This window comes from Myiozetetes cayanensis, unplaced genomic scaffold, assembly GCF_022539395.1.
Source record: "Myiozetetes cayanensis isolate MyiCay16 unplaced genomic scaffold, myiCay2020 scf2-11, whole genome shotgun sequence".
Classification (NCBI taxonomy): domain Eukaryota; kingdom Metazoa; phylum Chordata; class Aves; order Passeriformes; family Tyrannidae; genus Myiozetetes; species Myiozetetes cayanensis.
This window is the reverse complement of record NW_026087411.1, coordinates 15,659,009-15,671,219: the sequence shown is the minus strand read 5'-3', so window position 1 is coordinate 15,671,219 and position 12,211 is coordinate 15,659,009. Positions and strand designations below refer to the sequence as shown.

Sequence of the window (12,211 nt, the reverse complement as noted above, 5' to 3'; positions counted from 1 at the left end):
CAGGGGCAACAGAAACAAGCTCATTCTATGCAGCTTAAGAGCCAAATGGCAGCAATGAAAAGTGAGAAACTTACTATACCATCCAAGAACTGAACTCTGCTACTTACAAATCATATCTGTTCTTATTATGGCCAAAAGCCCCCGGGTACTCCTGTGAGCAAAGGAAACAGCATGCTGTGTGAAGTTTGGAATCAGAGACTGTAGTCTTCACATTAAATACCCTGGAAAGGCTGCTTCTTGCACAAAAAAAAAAGGCAAAAAAAAAAAAAAAAAAAGCCAGTGCTTGTATAGCTGCCCAGATTTTTTAAATGAATTTTGTTTAAAGAAGTGAACTTGTTTAATGAGGCAGAAAAATTGCTGATGTAGTGGTTCGTCATTCGTCGACTTCCCATGTACTCACCTTCCTACGTATGTGCCCAATAAAAGGCCTGGATAGATTGTTTTGAACCACTGGCATTGAAACCAATAAAATAATATTTCTGCAGAGTTTAGTCTCTTCTGTTTCAACTTCTGCAACTTTGTGCTGATTAAAATAGAGGTGGGGTTTTAATAGAAATGTTTTATGGAAGTTCTGGCCCGAAATTTCTACAAGATGAGGAGATAAAATTTAGGTACAAATTCAAACGCAATGCCTGATTTTCAGAATTTAACCTAAATTTTGCACAGATAAAACTTAATAATCTTTGAAGGAACATCATTTAAATGCATAAGACTTGAAAATGTTGCTTACAGTGTTTTTTTTCCTGATGATCACATACAGAGTCAATGATATCTACATGAATTGCGTAAGATGATATTTACGTACCTGAATCAGTTTTAAATCTCAACTACATCTGCTTTGGTAACACTGTGCATGCAGGAACATGACTGGAGTTGTACAGCATCAGACCAAAGATTAATTTAGCCTGTATATTTAATTGATGTATGTCTTTAACAGATGTACATTGACGTACATCTGTCAGAGTTTCCCCTTCTTTTTTTAATCTGTCTCCTATTACCTTTAGTTGATGCTCCCTCATTTTTCTTCTGGGAGGAAGTGTAAATATCACAAGTGATTTATCCATGTCACTTGTGATGTTTCCAGACCTCTGCTAAGCTGTTACCCTCCTCTGATTACCTCTCTGCAAGACTGTTCAGTCCCATCTTAGTGAGTGGAGAATCCACATCCTCCACAGTAGTACTTCTATTGGGAAGAATTTAGGTGCAGCTGATTGTGCTTTGATGAAGGATACTACCACTGATCTCTGAATCCATTTTGGCCATATCCTGAGTGACTTTCTACTACACCACATCAAAGGTGACTCTTTATGTTCTCTGAAGTACTAATTTTCATTTTATTAACCAGTTTGCTTTCATGAAGACGTCTTGGCTACTCCCAGAAGTGTGTACACAGTCACGTACTTAGTTTTTTTTACTTTCTAGGAATGTTCTCCATATGCTGCACATCTCTATGACGCAGAAAACCCTCGGACACCTCTAAGAAGCCTCCCAGGGCTCTGCTTTGACTACTGCTCCGAGTTTCATTTCAACTGCCGCTCTGCCATCCGCCTGCTGACGCGCGACAAGCACATCCAGGAATGCTGCGAGACAAACAGAACGTGCTTTTGCGACCTCCTCCGCCTGCAGGACGAGGACTACTGCTTCCCCAGCGTGCTGAGGAACACGGCCCTCAGCCACAACCTGGGCTCTGTGGTGGAGGACCAGCGAGGCTGTATCCAGCTCTGCCTGAGCGAGGTTGCCAACGGCCTGCGGAACCCGGTGCTCATGGTGCATCCCAGCGACCGCTCCCACCGCCTGTTCGTGGCCGAGCAGGTGGGCGTCGTCTGGGTCTACCTGCCCGATGGCAGCCGGCTGGAGGAGCCCTTTCTGGATATTAGAACTGTAGTCCTGGCCACACCGTGGCTAGGGGATGAGAGGGGCTTTCTGGGGATGGCTTTCCACCCCAGGTACAAGTACAATGGGAAGTTTTACATCTATTACTCATACATGGATAAGAACCGGGTGGAAAAGATCAGGATCAGTGAATTGAAGGTTTCGGCGTCTGATGCCAACAAAGCCGATCCACGCTCTGAAAGGTAAAGTTCGAGTTGAATGGGTTCCCCAGCACAGGAAGGACATGGACCTGTTGGAGTGAGACCAGAGGAGGGCTACCAAGATGATTAGAGGGATAGAGCACCTCTCCTGTGAGGAAAGGCTCATAGAATTGGGTATTGTTGATATTGGAGAAGAGAAAGCTCTTGGGCTCTAATTGCAGCCTTCCGGTACCTAAGGGAGCCCACAAGAAAGCTGGAGAGAGACTGTTCACAAGAGCACAGGACAAGGGGGAATGGCTTCAAACTGAGAGTAGGTTTAAATTAGATATTAGGAAGAAATTCTTTACTGTGAGGGTGGTGAGGCACTGGCACAGGTTGCCCAGAGGAGTCCTGGGTGTCCCATCCCCAGAAGTGTTCAAGGCCAGACTGGGTGGACCTCTGAGCAACCTGGTCTAGTGGAAGGTGTCCCTGCCCAGAGCAAAGGGGTTGGAACTAGATGATTTTCAAGGTCCATTCCAACCAAAATGATTCTTTCCACTTGCAGAATCTGCAAATTCTCAGTCACCCTGGTTCAGATGTGTGACTGGCCTACTATGAAACTATCAGAGACAAGCTGGCTCAAGGTCACACAGTAAACCAAAACTGAATTGTAAAGAGGTCCCAGGATCTAGACTTCCAGGTCATCTTCTCTCTCCATCTTGTACTCTTGTCTTCTGAAGAGAAGTAACAGCCTTAAGCCTCTTATGGAATTTATATCTGCCCTAAGTGTTTTGTAGTGTAGGAGAAGAGGGATGCTTTGCTACAGTACTATACACTCTTCTTATCTGCCGTTGTGTGCACCTACCCTGTTTCCTGCTAAGAAAAGAGCTAATTCTCAGTTATGGAGGGGAATTTGTTAATAAAAGTCTTCTTTTCTCTAGAATTTCACAATCACCTTATCATGCTTCTAAAGCCCTCAAATTCACCAATTGCTTCTCATATGAGAAAGCAGGATGCACCTGCCACAACCAAAGTATTCCCTGCAGAGGAAGACATTCTGTATTTGCAGTTGTGTTTTCAGAAGAGCTGTGGTACTGCTGTGCCCATGGTGGTGGGGGAGCTCCATAGCACAGGAGGTGCTAATGCAGTGCAGGCCAAAGCAGGAGCGCTGCTTGGGTCACGGGAGAAGTGTTTGCAGGAGGGATGCCACACTGAAAGGAGCTCTGCTGTATGGCAGGAATATGATGCTGCAGGCTCCCAGGAAATCAGATGCCACCCAGCAATGTGTTTGACAAACCTGGCACATCTGTACAGCTTACAGGGACATCCTGCTTTCTTCTGTAGGAGTGGTGATGTAGTATTTCTGCAGCCTCCCAAATGTTCAGTCCTTCCCAGTACCTACATCTGGACTTATTTGTCTTTTTTTAATTTTTTTTTTTTTTTAAGGAATCTTTTGGAGCTTGAGGAACCAGCTGCAAATCATAACGGCGGGCAGCTGCTCTTTGGTGTGGATGGCTATATGTATCTATTCATAGGGGATGGAGGGAAAGCTGGAGACCCTTTTGGAAAATTTGGGAATGCCCAGAACAAGTAAGTAGAAAGGGAGGTGAAAGCTTTGAGCTTGCTCACTAAGTTACAAGCTTTGGAAGTGAGACAGTGTGGAAGAATAAAGTAAGAGTACTTCCTGAAAGTGCTTGTGCACCTGCAAGTCTGTCCAAGGCAGTATTTCAAAAATAAAAATTTTGCATTTTGAAAGCCAAGTTGTTTAGAGAAGAGAGAGTCTTCTGATTTGAGAAGGTTGCAAGACATACCAAACATTGGTTAATTTATTTTGGACAGATAACTTTCCTTTGTAAAGGAGGAAGAGAAAGAGAATTTTTGTGTTTTCAGTTGGCTCTCATGCTGGGGTTTCTTTTTCTGTCGTTCTCCTTAGGAGTACTTTGTTGGGGAAAGTTTTGAGGATTGATGTGGATGGAAAAAGTCCCGATGGAAAGCCTTACCGCATCCCTCCTGATAACCCGTTTGTGTCCGATCCCAAGGCCCGCCCCGAGGTTTATGCGTACGGGGTCAGGAACATGTGGCGCTGTGCAGTTGACAGAGGAGACCCTGTCACAAAAAAGGGAAGAGGGAGGATATTCTGTGGGGATGTCGGGCAGAACCGGTTTGAAGAAATTGACCTCATTGTTAAAGGAGGGAACTACGGCTGGAGAGCAAAGGAGGGATTGGAATGCTACGACACAAAGCTTTGCCACAATTCCTCTTTGGGTAAGCAAGAAGTTTCCTTGCAGGAGATTATTATAAGTGTATATTTAGTGGGCTCTAGCACTGTTTTTCCAGTGAAGCTGAATAATCCCGTGTTGTGTGTTAAATGGAGATTGTTTTCTTAAGAGCAGAAATCCCTTCTCCCCAGCCCCTGCAGTGTTGGTATGAAATCATGCTCTGCTTATTCCAGGAATTCCCTGCCACGCACTGCACCTGACAAGTGCATTTTGTAGACAGCATTTTCCCAGCGAAGTCAGGAAAGCAATGGATTTGGTTTAAGTAGAAAAGGGGTTTTCTTCAGAAGCTCTGAGCCACGACTGTGGCTAAGGAAAGTGGACCAGGCTGAGGCTGAGACCCTAAAACAACTCCTGTGGCAGAGGCAGTGTGTCCTAGCAAGCAGGGTGCTGCAGTAGAATGCCCAAAAGCTGTTCTCTGGGTCTGACTGTGGGTGTGATGGACAAATTCAATTCCTGCCTTAAAAAAAGAGTAGAAATTGGTGATCTTTGTAAAGGTCTTTGCAAAGTATGGTAGAAGAACTGAATATTATTATAATGTTCCTTAAGCTGAGATCTGAAGACACTTGGTTTCAAGCTCATATAGGTGTTTCTGAAACATTTTCATGAGCAGGCAAGTGCAGAGTGTGCATTACTGCACAAGTGCAGTGCAAGTGCATTCTGCATTTCTCCTCTGCTGTGCCAGTACTCACATAGCTCTCAAGTTTTTTGTTTGGTTGCTGTCTTAAAGGCCCAATCCTCCACTGAAAACAAAACTGACTTGGATTTTTCTGGTTAATCTCTGGTTTTTAATGAATTGCATTTGTGATCTTTATCCTCATTGTTAAAGACAAGCTACTTGATCCCAGGGAAAAAAGTGAGGACAGGACTAAAATTTTGTGGGATCTGATAATTCAACACAAGAAAGGGCTGAATTAAATTTTAGCATTGCCAGAGACAGAGTCTTTATTTTATTAAAGTCTCATGACATAGAACAGAGGTAGCACACTTATTCATGTTCTGTGCTGAGAATGTCAGTGAACCTACAAAGATGTTGAGTTAAATTGCAAGTGCTTGATCTTATTCCCTTCTCTTAAAATACCAACATTGCTAAAGATGATCCCTGCTGAACTGATTGGTGCAATCACAAACCTGTAAGACAACACTTCCTGCAGGCTGATACCTTTCTGCATTGCTTGCTTGATGCAAAGAATCTGGCTCTATGTGTTATGGAAGCTCATCACAACTAAGACTTGATAAGCAAGTACACAAAGAGCTCCTTAAAGCCTCTGGGCTGGGCTGTTCTGTCCCAGAGTAAATTACTGAGTTCCTACTGAAATTTCACTGTGTGCTTTGTTGAACTGTATTGTTCCTTCTTTCAATTGTACCTGCCCGAATCATTGAGCAATTGCTTTTTTGATGCTCTCTGGAAGTAAATTTTCTGACTTTTTATTTCTCTGAGTTTAACAGGTGACATTCTGCCAATATTTGTGTATGGCCGCAGTGTGGGGAAGTCAGTCACTGGAGGTTACGTCTACAGAGGATGTGAATCGCCCAACTTGAATGGCCTTTACATTTTTGGTGATTTCATGAACGGGTGAGACTAACTGTTTTCTCTGCAGCTCCCATTCTGTACCCTCATCTGGGCAAATAAGTGTATCGGAGCCTCCCAAAACCTTTTGAGCTGGAGTAAATGAGAACATCAGATGTCCATGTATTAGATTAAGTGCTCTGTTTGACTATAATAACAACTTTTTTTGTTGGAATCTAAACCTACTCCAATTTAGAATCCTTAGGATACGTTTGCTTTTGTTCAGGTCTATTTTTCCAAAAATCAGCCAACAGTCAGGGTCCTCACTGTGTAATGCATGATTTTGACAGGAACTAATTTTGATAATGGAAACATAAAACACAGGGTTTTATTTTTCATCTAGTCGACTTATGGCTTTACAGGAAGATGAGAAGACAAATAAGTGGAAGAAGCAGGATATCTGCATTGGCAGCACAACAGCTTGTGCTTTCCCTGGAATGATCAGTTCTTACAGCAAATTCATCATCTCATTTGCTGAGGATGAAGCAGGTAGGTACTGTGCTGGCCACATCTCCACTGGAAATTGTACTGTCAGTTCTCTATTGTGGGGAGAAGGTGTAGAATTATGTGGCTCCTCACATGTTACTCCAGAGTAGGCATTGCAAACAGGTTTGTGGCTGTCTCAGCACGGCAGGGAGGGTTGGTCTGTGGTTCTGAGAGATCTCCTGCCCTGTGTGGCTATTGCAGATTGGCTTGATGGAGAGCTCAGGAGACAGATCCTCATGTGAAATATGGCAGGTTGTCTAAGGAGTCTGAGCTCCTGCTCATTGCAACCTTTCCTCGTCCTTTTGTTGTTGTTTTTCGTGCTGTTTCATAACTCAAAAGACTATATCAATGCAGTTCACTTTTTCATTGTAACAGCTCATTCTTCCTTGAGTTCTTACAGCTTATCTGGAATTTTCCCTGCTTCCTTAATATAAATTCCTCAGTCTTATTCAAAACATCAGCACTTTACACTATAGATTATAGGCCAAGGCTTTATCTGGGGATGAGGAAAGACACTAATTTTAAAATGTAGTGCAAAGGTCTCAGCACATGAGGTTATTAAGGTCACAATAACCTTATTAAGGTCATGACCTTATTAAGGTCACAATGACCAGATCTCTCACCACGGTGGAAGTACCAATGCATATTTTGTGCACTTTTCTACAGTCTGCTGACACAGCTATGTAATACAAAATGCAGCTGTGAGTTTTTGGAGAACACAGGTGTGGTTTAGCGAGCTCTGATGCTTCACTATTCAGCAGAAAAGAGATTTGCTTGCAGTGAAAAGATCCTAGACGGTTGGGTTAGCATATTCTGCCAAAACTGCATGAAGATGCAGGCTTTGTTGTATAATGTATACAATTTTTAACTCCTCTAACAACATGTGGAGTGAGTGGATGTTAAATGTCTCCTCTCCTGGTGGTTCTTTTAGAGAACAACATGGTGGTGTCATCCACAAGTACCATACAGAAATAAGAAGCTTCTGTCTTCCACGGATTAGCCAATATAGCTCTTGTTGGATTTTTTTTTTTTTTTTTTGGTATGACTATGAGATGGCTAAACATTTCTTGTGTGGTCTTCCCCTCTATTTGTAGCTTCTGGCTGCTTCTTCGGTACAAACATGTTTTAAAAAATACATATTTATACAGAGGAAATTAACCTTTTGCAGAGCCACAGACACGAGGTAATGAAGGTCCTGCTCAGGCGTTCTGCCTGATTGAGAGCTGCTGGTTCTGTGTGGGACCCTGCTGTGGTCAAGAGATCATTTGGAGTCTGTGGGAGCCCACCTGCACAGAGCAGGGTGAGGCCAAAGTCTTGGACATAATGCATGACTGAGGGGGTAACTGAAGGGGTTTGCTTTTCTGACCACATGAATTAGTGAAGAGCCAGGAAAAAGAGGAAAATGGAGAATTGGGATTCAGCTTGGGCACTTGAATCTAAGACCAGTTTTCTTTTTTCACTTCCATTTAGGTGAGCTGTATTTTATGTCTACCTCTTATCCCAGTGCCTATGCGCCACGAGGATCGCTCTACAAGCTTATTGATCCTGCAAGGTTTGTAGTTAAAGATGTTTTTCCAGGCCAAATTCTTCTATAATCACCATATGCTCTCCAGCTATCACAGTAAAAGAATACTAAGTACTACTGATAGATAATCTCACTGACATCCACATTCAGTCCTTGGTTTTTGTTCACCCACTGTACATCTGGTGCAACTTTAATCAGTTTTAGTGAATTTATTCCTCACTCCTCATATCTGTGCACACAGACATAGGGAATAAACAGAGTTCAAATACCTTGGAAGATCTGGGAGAGTTAAGGATTAGAAGAGTGTCTCCTTGATTGTATATCGGAAATATAGCACAGTGATGTTTTAAAAACAACAGTCCTTCAGGGTCATTACATCAAATATCTACAATGCACTTTAGTACAAATAAATAAATAAGTTAATTAATAAATAAATTGCACTCCACAGTTTAGTTTTCTTCACGAAGATGAGTGAAACCTGGTGGTTCATGCAGTCTTTAAATAATAACTGGAGTCTGAATCTGAGTTTTTCCAAGCAAAATGTCTTTCCACATTAAGCAGTTATCCTTGCTAAAGTCAGTTTTTCCAATAGTAAGCACACTTACATGATTTTTTCCTCTCCCAAGATTTTGGATTTTGCTTAAAAGCATTAAATGGATTTCAAATCACCCTGTAAAGTAGATGCAGTACAAATGTGTCCGTGCTGTTGCAGAGACCTCAGACACTAACAAAATGAAGATACCAAGTTATGTTTTCTTATGAAGTTAAATCCAAAGCTAGGTGGTAAACTCAAGCTCTGTACCAAGGTGATGGGAATAGGAACTTCTGAGTCTTTTACTTGCTGTAACTGCTTGAGGAGACTCCTGCCTTTAACACTTATCATTTGCCAGGAAGTTTTTTAACTGCATTTTAACTGTGGCTGACCAAAATACAATATTTTTGACTAAAAAAATCTGGTTTTGTGAGCTTGCATAAACATCAAGAGCTTGTGCATGCTCTATTTCACCAAAGGAAAAAAAGCTCTGTAGTCTCTACGTCACTCCCTATTTGCCATGAAGACCCCGTGCTTTTGAAGCTTCGTGTCCCTCACCTCTGGAGCAGGACCAGGCACTTATTCCCTTGGCTCTCTGGAATTTATTCTTGTATTTTCTGCTTCACCTCGTTTACCTTAGCCCGGATGCTGCTCTGTCAGCTTTGCCCTCGTCTGTTTGTTTAAGCGTGTTGCGGGCTTGTCCAGGGTGTGCTCTTCTGGAGCCTGAGCGTGCTTGGCCCTGGGGCAGAGTGTCCTAACGCCTCCAGCTCCTGGGCTGCACTCTGGCCTCCTCCTGACTGCATCATGAGCGGAGATTTTTCCTTTCTCCTTTGCATTTTAATGCTGTTTACAGGACTCTTCCGTTACTGTCTCGCTGGGATAACTGGCTGCCCTGATGGGAGCAGTCCCAGCCTGTCCAGCCAGGCACTCCCTGCCTCCTGCCCACACATCAGCCAGCACGCTGGCAAGGGCAGCAAGCCACAAAAATACCTGCTTTCAGAACATTGCCAGGGCCACTGCCATGTACCTTATGGCAACTCAAACTTCCCTAACAACATGCCAGGAAAACTGATGACAGCAGTGCCATTTGTCCCCACTTCGGCTTGTCTTTCTGGCATTACTCTTGGAGACAGCAGAGTGGTGCCGGGATTGGCATCAAATTCCTTCAGTCATAAGCAGGGGGGAAATGAGTTAGGAAGTGATTAAAAACTTAGAGAGGAGAGAGAGGGGGGAACACCCCCCTCCCCCCCCCAGTCCCCGCAAGCAATGCCAAAAACCCTGCTTTAATAACTTTTTTTTTTTTTTAATTGAAGTGGTATGGAGGAAGCACTTGGCTCTTACCACTGTCTGAAGGAGAATGCTAATCACAAGAAAATGTGATGCCTTAGGTTATGCTTTGCTTTGTTCTATGCTGTCAAGCATGCCAAATTGGAAGAACCTGTTCTTATTTGTCCTACAGCAGTTCCCTTGGTGGGTAAGGGAAAGCACAGGTGTGTTGTGCTTCTTTGTACCCCTTCCTGTCATTTAATATGTGACAGCTTTACCTTGGGGAAAATGTGGGTTTGTTGTGTTTTTGTTTTTGTTTTTTTTTTTGTGCTTTTGTACTGTGGGAAATTGTCAGGGAACAGCAGGCGAAGAACATCGACATATTTTCTTTGCAGTTGTTCCTCCCTCACTCTTTGCCTGTTTCTTTCCATTCTCACCCCTCTCACTGCAGCACCCTTTGAAGGTCACACTAGTGTTTGTGGGGCTGTGTGGGAACACTCTGCTCTGTGTGCAGAGATCCTTGTGCTGCACTGTGAGGGAGGGCAGAGAACTGTCCCTGACAAGCCCTGTGTGCTGTGAGGGAGACTCCCCCGCCTCAAGGTGGGATGCACAAAGCCAGTATTGGTGAGGACAACCCAAAGTGACTGATTTCTGAAATTGAAAGACCTGGAATTCAGTGGTGGGCAGCAAGTCCACACAGGCAGGCCAGCATCCCACACACAAACAAACATAACCAGCTGCTGATCCTGGATGAAGACAGTCCAGGCTGTCTGATGACAGAAACTTGACAAGAAGAGCAAGAGAAGAGAAGAGAAGCTGCAGCCTTCCAGCTGCTTTTGGGACAGGGATTTTGTGGCTTGCAGCCCTGTGCTAGGATCTTGAATTCCACCTGTGTTTCACTCCAGGTGCCTAAAGTGCTTTCATGCCTTTTCCACCAGAGGCAAATGACAACAGGGGATTGATATGTGCCTACAGAATGAATAAAGTTCCCTAACGATCTCTGACATCTGCATATGGGTTTCTGTTTTCCAAGGAGAGCTCCACCAGGGAAGTGTAAATACAAGCCTGTTCCAGTGAAAACAAAGAGTAAGCAGATACCATTTGTTCCACGTGCAAGTAAGTTGTCAGGCTTTGATTATACTGAGAAGCAAAACATGTAGCAAATTACATCTTTCTGGGATGTGATTGGAACCTTTAGCAGTCTTAAAAACTAAAGCACTGAGCAGGACCAATCTTGAAGTTTGGCCATCACATTTAACATGTGCTTCTGCCATCTACTAGATGCCGTGCTTTTTCTTAATCCCAGTCTCTGATTTCTTGTTTCCTAAGTGCTGCCAAATAACAGTGTACATGGGCATCACAAGGGCACTGGTGGCTTTGATTCAGGCATTGGCTTAGGTCTGGGAAGTTCTGAGCGCCTATGCCTGACTCTGTGACAAGCTCCTTGAATCAAAGAATCCCTTCTCTGTACCTCTAGGGGAGTCAACCTTCCTCCTGGCCATCTTCTGTCTTAAAGTCTCATGCAAGTAGGGCAGGACTTCCATCTTGAGTAGAAAGGGTGTTTAGCAAGTTGAGGTTATCTCATCTGGGATTTCCAGATATTAGTGTAATATGAAAAATTTGTATTGTTAAGTCTGCCAAAAAAGGGTGCAAAATTTCATCGTACTCTGCCTGGAAGTAACTTTCCTTAAATATACATTCATAATTTCTAAAATTAAACATTTTATTTCCAAGAAAACCAAGGGTCTTCTGATGGAAGAAGAGGGGCTTATACTACGCGTTTCTTCTTTCAGAATGTCAGGGTTTTTTTCTTAACTATAGCTCTACTAAGGGTTTCTATCATTTGTATCTCTGAATTAGCCTTTTGCCTTAAAGCAGGGATGCTGAACCATGTTATTACTTTCCTCAGAGACTGTCCTTGAGCTGCTTAATGAATCTTCAACAGGCAAGCCTCCAAAAAAATCTTCTACCCTTCCTGCAGCCATCCCAACGGTCTCTTCTAAGAAAGCAAAAAAACCCTCATCCACCAAAATAAAAGCATCAACAGTGCAACCAGCTCCATCTGGTAAAGAGAGAAAGAGAATCAAAGCTGAAGCTAAACATCACAAGCCAAGGCAGGGAGAAAAGATCACACACAACTCCAGAGCTACACCTGCACCACCTTTGCCTAGAAGGAAGAGCTCCCACCTAGCCAGACCCAAGAAGGTTCTTCCAAAGAATGCAGCACTAGCCAAGGGAAAACTGGAGAAGAGGAGGAAGAAGCAGCTTTTGAAGCTCAGTGGTGTATCAGAATAAGCAAGTCACTTGTAAGATGGTGTGACCAAATAAAAGAGAATTTGACGTGACTTGTTATGCCAGTGCTCCCAGGTGTGCCTCTGTTACTGGCAGTGCTAGAAGTCTCTCTATATGTTTTATTAAACCTAAAGAGCACCAGCCTCCTAACAGTAACTTTCTTTGCAAATCCCCCTGTGATGTCCTTTTCTGACATAAGTGATTATGAGAGCCTCTGATGGACATTCACTGGTAAGATTTATCTGTGCATGA

At 43.3% G+C, this 12,211-nt stretch overlaps 2 protein-coding genes across 2 annotated transcripts in view; both read left to right on the top strand.

Moving 5' to 3' along the window:
• TAF1A (TATA-box binding protein associated factor, RNA polymerase I subunit A) overlaps positions 1–1,561 on the top strand; it is a 21,970-nt gene extending 20,409 nt beyond the window's left edge. Inside the window, exon 11 of the mRNA XM_050316765.1 lies at positions 1,423–1,561. The gene's annotated coding sequence lies outside the window, so the exon portion shown is untranslated. The remainder of the gene's footprint in view (positions 1–1,422) is intronic.
• The window catches only part of HHIPL2 (HHIP like 2), an 18,587-nt gene extending 6,376 nt beyond the window's left edge, over positions 1–12,211 (top strand). Inside the window, exons 2-9 of the mRNA XM_050316769.1 lie at positions 1,423–2,075; positions 3,459–3,602; positions 3,946–4,277; positions 5,738–5,864; positions 6,202–6,347; positions 7,815–7,896; positions 10,701–10,783; positions 11,577–12,211. Coding sequence (XP_050172726.1) covers positions 1,423–2,075; positions 3,459–3,602; positions 3,946–4,277; positions 5,738–5,864; positions 6,202–6,347; positions 7,815–7,896; positions 10,701–10,783; positions 11,577–11,962 — 1,953 coding nt within the window. The 3' untranslated portion in view covers positions 11,963–12,211. The remainder of the gene's footprint in view (positions 1–1,422; positions 2,076–3,458; positions 3,603–3,945; positions 4,278–5,737; positions 5,865–6,201; positions 6,348–7,814; positions 7,897–10,700; positions 10,784–11,576) is intronic.